This window comes from Pipistrellus hanaki (assembly GCF_964339955.1).
Source record: "Pipistrellus hanaki genome assembly, chromosome: X".
In the NCBI taxonomy this organism is placed as follows: Eukaryota; Metazoa; Chordata; class Mammalia; order Chiroptera; family Vespertilionidae; genus Pipistrellus; species Pipistrellus hanaki.
In genome coordinates, this window is record NC_140524.1 from 3154639 (window position 1) to 3167612 (window position 12974).

The 12974-nt window shown below is 44.5% G+C and overlaps 1 protein-coding gene across 1 annotated transcript in view; it reads left to right on the plus strand.

The window, feature by feature from the left end:
* The first annotated feature begins 630 nt into the window (after window positions 1-630).
* LOC311614994 (amine oxidase [flavin-containing] A-like) overlaps window positions 631-12974 on the plus strand; it is a 49299-nt gene continuing 36955 nt past the window's right edge. Inside the window, exons 1-2 of the mRNA XM_084870114.1 lie at window positions 631-1975; window positions 7568-7662. Coding sequence (XP_084726240.1) covers window positions 658-1975; window positions 7568-7662 — 1413 coding nt within the window. The 5' untranslated portion in view covers window positions 631-657. The remainder of the gene's footprint in view (window positions 1976-7567; window positions 7663-12974) is intronic.

The window sequence follows — 12974 nt, forward strand, 5'->3', positions numbered from 1 at the left end:
GTGTGTGTGTGTGTGTGTGTGTGTGTGTGTGTGTGTGTGTGTTGGGGGGGGGGCATGTGTTATTTTTGCTTTGTTTCCTCTCTGCACCCAAGCCACCCCCTGACCTTCGACTTGAAACAGCAGATCCCACTTGATCTGTGATGGTCAAGGTTGGTCAAGCACGTGGGGTTGGAGAAACCCAGAGAAAACCAATCATCGACGCCACCCTGAGTGACAGGTGCCGCTTCGCCCCGCCCCCTCCTAGGGAGGGCGCCAGGCCCGCGGCCCTCACAGGCCCCCGGGATATCAGATTCGGGCCAAACCAAGTGGAGGGGGGGCCGGCGACCCTACCACCCCGGCCCCTCCCTTACGGTCCCCGATTTCTAAAATCCACCTTGCCCAGTCTTCTTGAGTTCAAGTGTAAGGGTAAAAACAGCTCCGGGTCCGGACCCCCTCCCTCGCGGCCACACCCGTCTCCTCAGCTGGCCATCCGGGCCATCTCGCTCTCCCCCCCGGCGCCCCCTCGGTGGCCTCGCCCAACAGCTCGCCCACCGGAACTCGCGCGCCTCACTTCCGGGAGGCGCCTCCGAGGGCGTGGAGCGCGGGCGGAGAAGAGGGCCGGCAGCCTTAGGGGCGGAGCGAAGCGAGGAGCACCTCCCCGCAGGCCGGGCCTGAGCCATGAGCGCGCAGCCACCCGACGTCTCCTGGGGCGGAGGCCGGGGCGGGGGCCGGGGCGGCAGCGGCCGAGGCCTCTTGGCCGCCTCAGCGCAGACCCCCGGCCCGGCCTCCGCCACGGGCTCCAGCGCCATTTCTGAGAGGCGGCCCGTGTCTTATCTGCCTTCCAGCACCCTCTCCCCCCTGGCCACCCTGGCCGCCGAGGACCCCTGGGGCTCGCATGGGCCTCCTCAGGCCGCTGCCGCTTCAGGCCAAGGATCCGACGTCGACCTCCCGGGCGTCCCAGCCTACGACCAGAGGACCCGGCCCTCCAGTTCAGACACTCACTCCAACGTCTCCGAGGGGGTGGCCCCCGACAGCCTCCCGGTAACGGCCACCGAACCTCCCCAACCCAGTGACACCCCGAAGACGATGCCCGTCCAGGAGCCCGCCCAGCCGTCCGCGGGCAGCGTGTTCCGAGAATCAGAACTGTCCTCGTCCGTCGAGCCCAGTAGCACGTCGGGCATCTCTATCCGAGAGTACCCCCGCCGCGCATCCCTTCCCTACACCCCGGACTCGGTGGTGATCCCCGGGGCGCCGCACAACACCCCCCAGGGGTCGTCCCAGGAATCCCTGCGGTCCTTAGCGACCCGCTTGTCCCTGGGGGCTGGGCTGAGACCTAGCCATCTCCTGAGCTCTTCCCTAGCTTCGATTCAGGGGTCTCCCCCGTACCCGGCGGGCGGCAGCGAGAGGAGTTCGGGCCAAGAAATAACCGCTTCCTCCCACTCGTCGCTAGAGACCGAGCGGGGGTCCTCGCCGGCCTCCCTGCTCAGCACCGCCCGCAGCTCAGTGCAGGAGCGGCCCTTGTCCGCCAACTCCTCGCTGATGTTCAGCCAGGGCTCCCACCAGTCCTCGCAGCTCAGCACCCTGCGCAGCTGGTCCCTAGAAACGATCTCGGTGTCCGGCTCCCCCCGGGGGCTGGCCCCAGAGGCCCGCCCCTTTCGGCACTCTGGACCCCAACCTCCGCCCCTGGACTCCGCCCAGGTGCTGGGCAGAATGGCCACCGGCCGGATGCCCATGGAGGCGTCGGGGCCGGCCCGGGACTCCCGCGGGGTGTCCGTCCAAGTGTGCGCCCCGCCCTATGGGCGGGACCCCGACTGGACGTCAGCCGACGAGCTGGCTCCGCCCCCGGGCTCCGCGAGAGAGTGGGTAGAAGAGCCCTCCCCAGCCCTGGCCAGCCGCTCTCCCCAGGAGGCTGTCCAGCAGAGCATGGCGAGTCGGGAGAAGGCGAGTGTCTCGGGCCACATGTTCGACGTGGTCGTGATAGGAGGTGGCATCTCAGGTCAGTGTGAGCCTCCGGGGCAGCCCGGGGTCCCTGGGAGGAGGGGGTTTTCTGCAGCGCCCTGGCGTTTGGGGGATACGGGGTGTCTCTCTGGGGCATCGGAGAGAGGGCAGCCACTGCCCCAGACCCAGCAGAGCAGAAGCGGGGGCTGTGCCCGTTTGGGTGGGGGTGTGCATTGGGAGAAGCTGGAACCATCGCCTGTCGCTGCTGTTCCATGCTAACCATGAGCTCTTGCTGTGCCGTTATCTGAAGCACTTTAGGTGGATTTTCTTGGTCCTCCGCAGTCCTGACAGGGGGTTGGTATGGTCGCCTCCATTTTACAAAACTGAAGTGTTTAGAGTCCAGTCACCTAGCCGGGAAGTGGCTGAAGGATAGTCTCCCCTTTAAGGCTCTCACTTCTAATTCCCGAGGTGGCTGCGCTGCCTCGCGGATTGCATGTCTTTTGCCCGAAACAGGCAAAGGACATCAGTACCCGGATTTTTGTAGTGTTGATGTAGTAATCATGTTATTCCAGCCCTGCTCTTTTTAAAGTGCCTTTCCTTAGAAAATTGGGTAAGTGAACAGGAAAGAGGAAGAATTGCTAAAGGAAAAGGTTCAAATACATGCTGGCAGATGACAACTAGAATTTTGGTGGTGAGCACAATATAGTGTATACAGATATCAAATATGAATGCTGCATACCTGAAACTTACATAATATTATTAACCTGTGCTACCTCAATGAGAAAGATCCAGAAAAAGAGGGGCAGGTTTTAATTTTATCCTACTCCCAGTGTATTGTTTAGAACTTGCAGGAAGATGTAGGGCATATATTGCCCAAAGAGAATCAATCCCTTTGTGAAGCTGGGATCAAGGTCAAGTCAGGGTATGCCCTCCTGTGTCTTTTAATAAGAGCCCCCCCCCAATCATGATTGATATATTAAATGGTCACTTGTGTTGTCATAATTCATATAAATGTTTGAAATTCACACATTATGTTTCAGCCCTAGCGAGAATCCCACACTAATCTGTCCACAACTCAGAAGGGTGGTAATCATTTCTGAAGTATAGCTGCAGGGTCTGATTTAGAAAGAGGGAGAAAGGCAGGAAGGGAGTAAGTAGGGTGGCCCGCAGAAGCCATTTTTATGTACACTCCTTTTGAGGAGATTCCCAACATGCTTACCAAAATTAATTTTGGGTGAAGTTAGCTTTTTACTGGGCCTGTTGAGGATAAAGAGTCTCTTATCACCGGAAAAGAGATTGACATAAGCTGTTGCTTTGACAACTCCAGCCAGTGCCAGCAAAAACATGCATGTATGTTTATGAATTTTTCCCAGCCCTGGGCAGGAAGCTCAGTTGGTTAGATGGATAAATCAAGGTTGCAGGTTTGATCCCTGGTCAGGGTACATACAAGAAGAACCAACCAATGAATACATCTATTCATGGAACAACAAATTGATCTCTCTCTCTCACTCAATAAACAAAAATGTAAAAAGGAGTAGTTCCCTTGCTTTCATTCATTCTTTCATTCACTCACACAACAAACACTTGTTGAGTGCCTGCAATGGACTGCTTTTCCAAAATCCTAAAGCAATATGATTCTGGAAAACAAATATGAGAATGTGTAATGTCAACTGATTAGTTCTGTCTCCTTTCCTATCTCCATACCATCCATATTTCACAATTCAGGGTTCTTTCTGAGATATTGCTCTTGCCTTTTCCTAGTTCTGTGCCCCAGTATTTCTTCAGGAATGTTTTATCTTTTATTTTTTCTCTCTCTGATTACCTGCTCTTTCTCCTTAACCATGCAGCTCATGACCTTCATGCTTTATGGCCTTACAACTGCAGGTCCCCTTTGGTTCTCACTCTAAAGAAACAACCAGCTTCATGCTGAATCTTATATTTTTAACTTTGCATTCTTTTTTCTTAAGAAGGGCACCCACATTCTATAAGCTTCAGGCCCTTTGAAACCTGGCTCTGTCCATGGTTGCTGCTATTAATTTGGTGTTCTCCATTTGGGGGAAGTAAAGGGCATTTCTTGCGCAGAGTCCCTGTTCCAGAAGCTAAGTCTCAGTGCATCACTAACAATGGAAAAGGCACTGGGCTTCCTCTCATCTTAGCTCTATGCGTCAGATTGGAGAGATTTTTTAATGCAAAACTGACTAGAAACATTGCCTTATGGCTGTTGTGTCTCCCCAGAGAGTTCACAGCTGCAAGTCTGGCTCTTGATAAACTTTGCACACAGACTGGGTGTTTCATAAGCAGATGGGAGAGGCATTCCTTCCCAAGGGTTCCTGAGAAGTCAGACACATCATCTTTGTGTGTGCTTAGCAGGATTTCATGAGTGCCTTAATAGTCCCTATGTCAGTTGTAAATGCTTTTGGATATTTCTTGTAACTTTTGTCAAGATTTGTACATTTTTTTAAATCCTTACCTGAGGATATTTTTTTCCATTGAATTATTTTTTTTTAGAGTGGAGAGGAGGGAGGAGGGAGGAGGAAGGAGGGAGGGAGGGAGGGAGGGAGGGAGGGAGGGAGGGAGAGAGAGAGAGAGAGAGAGAGAGAGAGAGAGAGAGAGAGAGAGAGAGAGAGAGAAGCATTGATAAGAGAAACACATCAATTGGTTGCCTCCACATGTGCCCCAATGGGACCCAGGGGTTGAGTCTGCAACCAAGGTACGTGCCCTTGAACCGGAATTGAACCCTCAACCTTTGGCCTTCGAGCCGATGCTCTAACCACTGAAAAACTGGTGAGGACAGGACTTATATATATATTTAAATATATTTTATTGATTTTTTACAGAGAGGAAGGGAGAGGGATAGAAAGCTAGAAACATCAATGAGAGAGAAACATCGACCAGCTGCCTCCTGCACACTCCCTACTGGGGATGTGCCCGCAACCAAGGTACATGCCCTTGACTGGAATTAAACCTGGGACCTTTCAGTCCACAGACCGACGCTCTATCCACTGATGTTTGAGTATATTTTTTATTGTCCTCAGAGTATTCGGCCCAAGAATCCAAATATGTAGTTATGTAAGAATTCTGTTGACCAGAGACCATTTCACTGAATAATAGAACATTAACTTAAAAAATTTAATATGATGCATATTATACACATTCCAGAGTGGTAACAAATGTCAAAGTTAAAGAAACATGTCACTTTTAAGAATAAACAGAACTAGGAGAGTGAGCAGAACATAAGCCAGAGCTACATTAAAACTTTGTTTCAATACTCTTAGCTTGTGCTCTAGGCATTGTTCATCTGAAAACCTGCTCAGGGGACTTCATTACTGTAAATATGTGAACAACGTTTCACAATATGAATTCAGCTTTTGAAAAGTTTGTTCTGAGGTATAGTTTTTTGTTTTTAATTTTATTTTTTTAAAGGCAGAGGGTAGAAAAATGCGAAGTTAAACAGGTGTCTTCACTGTAGGACTTACCAGGGCCTTTAATATGCCAGTGCACACCACACATTTCCCAGAAAGAGAAACCGCATGAGATATTCCAACCTCCATGAATATTGATACTTTCCCTTGAGCATCTTGAGGATTAGCGTTCCGTAAAACATTTGGAATCTACTGCTTTAAACCCCAGTGCATCTTAGTGTGCAGATTCTAAGGAAAGCAGTGTGGAGTGCCCTTGGTGTATTTTAAGTTTCAATGAAAAACTAGAGCAAATAATGAATTAAACGGTAATTGCATTCCCTAACTTGGGTGAGATCTATTTATGTAAAGTGAAGATGAATGCTGAACAATAATTAAATAGATTAGGGCTGTCTAGACAGTCTGTCCAATTCAGTACAAATTGAAGTTAATTGTTAGTTTTTATCTATTTATCATTTGAGACAACACTGTCTTTGAGCTTATTAAAGGGATTAGAAGATTTGGTGTTTTCAAAAGCAGTGATTATTTCTGAAAGGAAGTAGAAAATATAGATTGATCTAGATGTGTGTATGTATGTGTGAATGTATGGATGGGTGGGTAGATAGATAGGAAAGGTTGTATGTACCAAATAAATGTATGTGCACACGATATTCTCTTGTATTTTGCTAAAAAAATTTCAATACTAGTCCAAAGACCAGAAAATGTACTAGTAGCATTTAGACTCTGCTGACTTCTAACATTTATAATGTGCCAGGTGGCAATGTATGCTAAGAAGAAAAATATAACAGGGATGGTGTGACCGATGATTATATCACTTATCTATATTAATAGTAGGGTCACTGCTGTAATAACCTTGCTCAGTTTGTACACCTGAGCTTCTTTCTGGGCCTTTCAAAGCTGAAACCTCGGACCGGGGTGCATTATACAGGGGCCACCCCATGTTTCAGGTTCAAGCTCAGGGTAAATGGGGAAAGGGAGGGACACAGCCTGGGTACAGGATTGCAGGGTGAAAATTGGAGAGTTCATGGGACCTCAAAGGCAATGTGTCCTACAAGCAGAAACATGAATCTCATTTGCGTGGGGAGGGGGCAGAATTGGGGCTTGAGCTTCTTGTGTGGGAGTGAATCCTGGGGTGGATGATTTTAAAGGAATGATCAGAATTAAAGACAATTTCAAAGGCAAAAAAAAAAATAGTAGAGTCACTGGAATTTTTTTTCCGTGAGGAATAGACTGCTTTTCAAGGTTTGTTCTGGTGAGGAGGTGGAGGCACTAGATCATCTGTTGTGGAAGGAAATCCAGAAATTTAACTGGAAAGGGTGGCATGATTGAAATGGGCCAATTTCTTTTTCTTTTATTTTTTTTCCTGAAAGAGAGCATTGTGAATATGCTTAAAGATGCAAGGTAAAGGAAAAACCTGGGTGAGGTAAAGAAGGCAGGAGTGTCAAACTAGGTTTCACAGTGACAAGATAATTGAGATTTATATCTCAGGAAGCAAAGAACCTTTTCCTTGAAAGTTTAATTACAGATGTAAGCCAGCAGGCAGACATCCCCTGAGGGGTCCCAGACTGCAAGAGGGCGCAGCCGGGCTGAGGGACCCCCGCCTCCCAGTGCATGAATGTCATGCACTGGGTCTCTAGTTGGATTATAACCCAAAGTATAAAACATTCATGAGTCAATACTAATATAAATAAATAAATAAATAAATAAATATCTCTTGAGCAGAAGAATTCTAAATAATTCATGTCCATATTTCACCCTCAAGGAAGTAGGACATAACTCCACATTATTTTTTTATTTAATTTTTCAATTACAGTTTTTATTCAATATTAATTTGTATTAGTTTCACGTATACAGCATAGTGGTTAGAAAATCAAAGTGATTCCTTCTCATCCCAATATTTCCAGTACCCACCTTGCACTAAAATCCTCTTAAATGTGATTTGATTATCATCAAAAACCAAAAAATATATACTTTAAAAATTATAGTATACTTTTTTAACCAACCTTATGATAGATAATAAAAGTATGATAGATAATATAATATATATGACAGATTATAAAATTGGTGGTCCAGTTAATCACTGTGGTCAGAATTTATTAGAAAGCAAAATCAATGGGTTGTGTATTGTGCCCTGCATTAGTTTTAAGTGTAGACCTGGTTAAATTTTGTATGTTTCATCTTTATATGTTAATATGTTCTTTGGTTTTGTTTTTCTTCTTTTCCCCTTTTAGGATTATCTGCTGCTAAACTGTTAGCTGAACATGAAGTTAATGTTTTGGTTTTAGAAGCTCGGGGCAGAGTTGGAGGTAGAACGTACACTATACGAGTAAGTGGCTTAAATACTTTATATATAACTAGAGACCCAATGCGTGCAAGAAAGGGCCTTCCTTCTGGCTGCTGGCACTGCCTTCGATCCAGGCCAAGCTACCTTTCCGCCTTCCCACGCTGCTCCGAGTCCTGGAGCGCCTGTGTATGCAAATTAACCACCATCTTTGCTGGGTTAATTTGCATACTCCTAATTGGCTGGAGGGCATCATGAAGGTATGGTCAGTTAGCATGTTTCTCCTTTATTAGTGTAGATATCTCACACAAACTAGAAGTGGGGTCATTAAATACACAGAACTAAAAGAGATCTCAGTAGTTCACAAAGTGAAGCCATTTGTCCTCCATAGGCCTAAAGTACTCCATCAAATAAGTGTCCCTTCTCTACTTTTTAAAAAAATATATTTTATTCATTTTTTACAGAGAGGAAGGGAAAGAGATAGAGAGCTAGAAACATTGATGAGAGAGAGTCATCGATCAGCTGCCTCTTGCATGGCCCCCAGTGGGTATGTGCCCGCAACCAAGGTACATGCCCTTGACTGGAATCGAACCTGGGACCCTTTAGTCCGCAGGCTGATGCTCTATCCCAGGGGTCTGCAACCTTTAAGACATAAAGAGCCACTTGGACCCGTTTCCGAAGGAAAAAAAACCTGGGAGCCGCAAAACCATTGCGACATTTAAAACAAATATAACACTGCATATATTGTTTCTTACCTTAATGCCATATACCGGATCATGCAGTTAGCTGTCAATCTGAAGAAAAAAAGGACTTTTTCACTTAACAATGTAAAATATATTTTTGCAAATTAATAGCTAATTAAAATATTTAATTTACCTGGTTAATGGGATTTTTGCTCCTGAACCTCAGTGCACAGTGTCAGCACATCAGGGCTGTAAGACGTTACCTTCATTTTCACACAGGCTTGCAAGTTGTCGGAGACGCGGTAAAGCTTCAAAAGAGCTGCATGCGGCTCTGGAGCCGTGGGTTGCCGACACCTGCTCTGTCCACTGAGCCAAACCGGTTTTGGCGTAGTGTCCCTTCTTTTCAACAAGCACTCAGTAACAGCCTCTGACGTTCAGGAGCTTACATTTTAATGAAGAACACAAACAAGGACAAATAACTTTAGTACAAATAACTTTATTTCCATACTAAAGATTTAAACAGTTTGTAGTGTCTTAGGGGCGGGTTATGGTTTGACTGGACTCAAAGCAAACGCACATGCCCATGTGTGTGCACACACACGCACTTAATATAGGTTCCTTATTTATTTATCCAAGGATTCACAACTTAAAAGAAATGTAGCTACAGTAAGGACAAACGAATACAACATATTTTTGCGCAACTTTTTCCATGGTCCTTGTTCCCTTAGAGGTGTGCTGCTGCCAGAGACACTTTTTGCTCAGGTGGGGTCAGCTAGACTTGAGAAGAAACCCAGTTTTCATTACATCACTGCTTTTTATACGTGCACACTGTGTTTTATTGCACATTGATTTATGGTCCTTTGTAGACATTGCATATCTTACAAGTTGAAGGTAGAACTCTCTACCAGGAAAAGGATTATGACTTGCTGAAGGCTCAGATGATGGTTAGCATTTTTTTAGCAATATTTTTTTTTTTTAAACTTAAGGTGTAGCCGAAATCGGTTTGGCTCAGTGGATAGAGCTTCAGACTGCGGACTGGAAGGTCCCAGGTTGGATTCTGGTCAAGGGCATGTACCTTGGTTGTGGGCACATCCCCAGCAGGGGGTGCACAAGAGTCAGCTGATCGATGATTCTCTCTCATCAATGTTTCTAACTCTATCCCTCTCTCTTCCTCTCTGTAAAAACATCAATAAAATATATATTTTTTTTAAAAAAAAATTAAGGTGTATACATTGTTTTTTAGACATAATGCTGTTATACACTAAATAGACTGCAGTATAGTATAAACATAACTTTTATATGCACTGAGATATCAAAAAAAAAATAGTGACGTGACTCCCTTTATTGGATATTTGCTTTATTTCTGTGGTCTGGAGCCAAATGCACAATCTCTCCAAGGTATGTTTGTACTCGGGCTTATAGCACCATTCTGGAAAAATGAACACTAACTACTGTTTGCTACTAATTCAGTGAAATGGTTGCAGGTGGTTGACTCGGTGGTAGCTGATGGAAGTACACAGTGGGGGGACATAGGGTGGGAAGGAAATAGGGCCAAACATGGAAGTGTGGGGAGCATGCAGGCTTAAGCGGGGGCAGAGGCAGAGGTTAGAGGAAAGCAGTAGAGGCAGAGGAAGAGGACCAGACTAGAGCAGTGCCATGCAAATCAGTAGAGGAAAGAGGAATGGATGATAGAGTCCAATACCATGAGCATTTGATGTACAATGAAGACTGAAAAGACCCTCGTGTTTGTCAGTTAGAAAAGCATTTATGAGACTCTTTGTTAGGGCACACAGAGTGTTAAAGGCTGGGGCTTGGCTGTCAGGACAAAACTGAACTGTTGAAATGACTGGAAGGAGAGAAGAAGCATCCTTCTAATTAGAATATGTATCTGACTTATAAAAGGATATATACACAGTGATAATAAGAATGGCTTAAGCAATACAAACCTTCAGTTAATTTACATAAGAAGAAGTCTGGTGGTAGGTAGTCCAGGCTAGGGCAGGGGTTCAGCTTTGTCATCAAGACTATGCTCTTTCAGTCTTTCAACTCAGCCATTCTTTATATGTTGGCTTCTTGCCTCATGGTAACCAGATGGGTGCTGCCTCTCTAAGCATCACATTCTCTTTTAAGGCAGAAAAGGCATGAAGAGGTGGCCCACGTCTTACCTGCAACTAAGTTTTTTCTCTACTGGAAGACCCCAGCAGACATTTGCCTGAGTCCCATCAGCCAGAGTTGGGGCACATAGCTATCCTTGGCTGCTAGGGAGTCTGGGAAAGTAACTTTTTCAAGATGCATACTAAAAGCAGCATGGGAAAAGAAATATGAATGGGTATGGAATAGCCAACAAAGAACATCTAAACCCGGATATTATACCAGCTGTTTAACACACCATGCTATGCTCCCCTCAGTCATTCACTTCCTACATATTTGGGTGTACAGGGCTGTATGATGGGCCCATTCCATTTTGCTCAGCTCCAAGAGTGCTCTATAGCCTTGCTACTCAAAGTGTCCTGTAGACCAGCAGTTTCAGAAGCACCTGAGAGCTTGATAGAAATGCAGAACCTCAGGCCCTGCCCCAGACCTGCTGAAGCTGAATCTGCATTTTGCCAAGAAATACTACAGAAGTGCTGCTCTATGATACTTGTCTGCCTGCTTGCTGTAAGTTACTATAAATCCAGATTAATTGTATCTGGAGAATTTCTGAGTACTTCCTCAGGTGTAGCCTGCTGGGAGGCTATTGGTCTCGGAGTTAGGAGCCTGGGGTTCTGGCCCCTGTACTGGCTTGATACACTGACTTACCCCTGGTAAGTCCTATTAGCGCCTTCTACCCAAGTTTTCTCATCTGAGCACTGAGATATAATTTATATGGAGTTCCCTTCCAACTCAAATTCTAATTGAAGGCAAGTGTTTGTAGTTCAAAAGAAGATTTGCATATTCTGCCTGTATGACCTTATTAGATATGATTCTAGTGTCATTTTCTGGAAACTTCCTTCATTTTAGAGCTAGTTATTAAGTTGTCCCTTAACCCAACTTTTCTTATCTCTCAAACCTTTTGGTTATTAAATAGGAGCATCAGTCATGCTGGAGATTTTCAGTTAAGAACAAATTTATTTGCATGAAGGAAATGAGAATTCTAACTTGTTATTGCCCAGGCTGCTTTTTCATGCTGCATAATTTATATATGTCAATACTGTACAGGAACTATTGTGTATTGATCATGATATTATAGCTCCCTTTAGGTTTATGGGAAAGTAACTCTGAAATGCTTGGAAACTAATATTTAACATTTATAATATTTCAAATGAATAAGAGAAAAAAAGGGTTTTAGGAAATAGGGACGGAAATGGCATTTAATAAGAAACTGATTTGAATATTATTATAATTGTCTCTAATAGTATAATCAATTAGGATTACTTGGTGAGGAGGTGTCATAAAAATTACTCTGGATCTTTAAGTACTGAAATGTCAAATTTTATATTGTCACTTGGCAGCTGGGTTAAGATAGATTTTCTATTTGTTCAGAGCTTCCCAATTTTTTTTCTGGTGTGACACCTGTATAATTTTTCAGAACAAAGTTAATGAAGTGAAATGCCTATAGGGCTACCACAAGCATAGTACATTTGTTTTCTAATAGGGTTACATGTCCGTGTCCGCTTCAAAGACTGAGTAATGAGATTGAAGTCAAAACCCTAAAGACTGAAGTACAACATGGCAGAATGTGGTATTATAATATTAGTATCTACAGACTGTATCTGGGGCAACTCCTTTAGAATGTTTCAACTTTATAAAGAAACATTCTGTTCCTGTTCCATATTTTCTTTTACTGCTTCATGTTTCAAAGTTCTCTTGCAGTGTTTGTGGAAAGCCTAGAAATTTATGGGAGCACTAATGCCAGTTTCCTTCTTCATATCTTAAAAAAGATGTGGAGACTAGAGAGAGTTTGGAGGAAAGCACCAATAGTAAAGGGGACAGAAGGGTTATAATGAGGGACAGAATGAAAGGTCAAAGGAACACTTCATTCCTAGTATTATGGCAGAATGCAAACCCCGGTTACCTCTCCCCATTGAAGTAAGTAAAATGCTGAATAAAATATGCATGCTGCTCTGTCAGGAAAGTTAGAAATTTGCAGATCTCCAAGACCTTGAACAGATATCTCAAATTTAACATATCTAAATTAAATTTTTGATCTTCTTCATCAACATCTCTATTCCAGCAGCCTTCCTCATATCAGAGGATGACAACTTTTTAAAAAATGTGGAGTCATGCTCAACATTCATTCTGTCAGAAAATTCTTTTAGCTCTGCCTTCAGAATAGATCCAGAATATATCCAGAATCCATCTCTAGGGCAAATTACTGCAATAGCTTTCTAACTGATTTCCCTGTTTTCACAATGTCTTCTTATAACCAAGTCTTATTGCAGCATTTAGAATGAGCCTTCCTAATCTAAATCAGACCTTGGTACTTTTCTTGTGCAAACCTTTCAATGGCTCTCCTACTCAGAGTCAAGCCAGTGCTAAGTGAAATAAGCCAGTCAGAAAAAGACAAACACCATATGATTTTGCTTACATTTGGAAGCTAATGAACAAAATAAACTAACAAACAAAAAGAGATATAGACTTATAGATAGAGAACAGGCTATAGCTGTCAGAGGGATGAAGTTGCAGGGGGAGGAA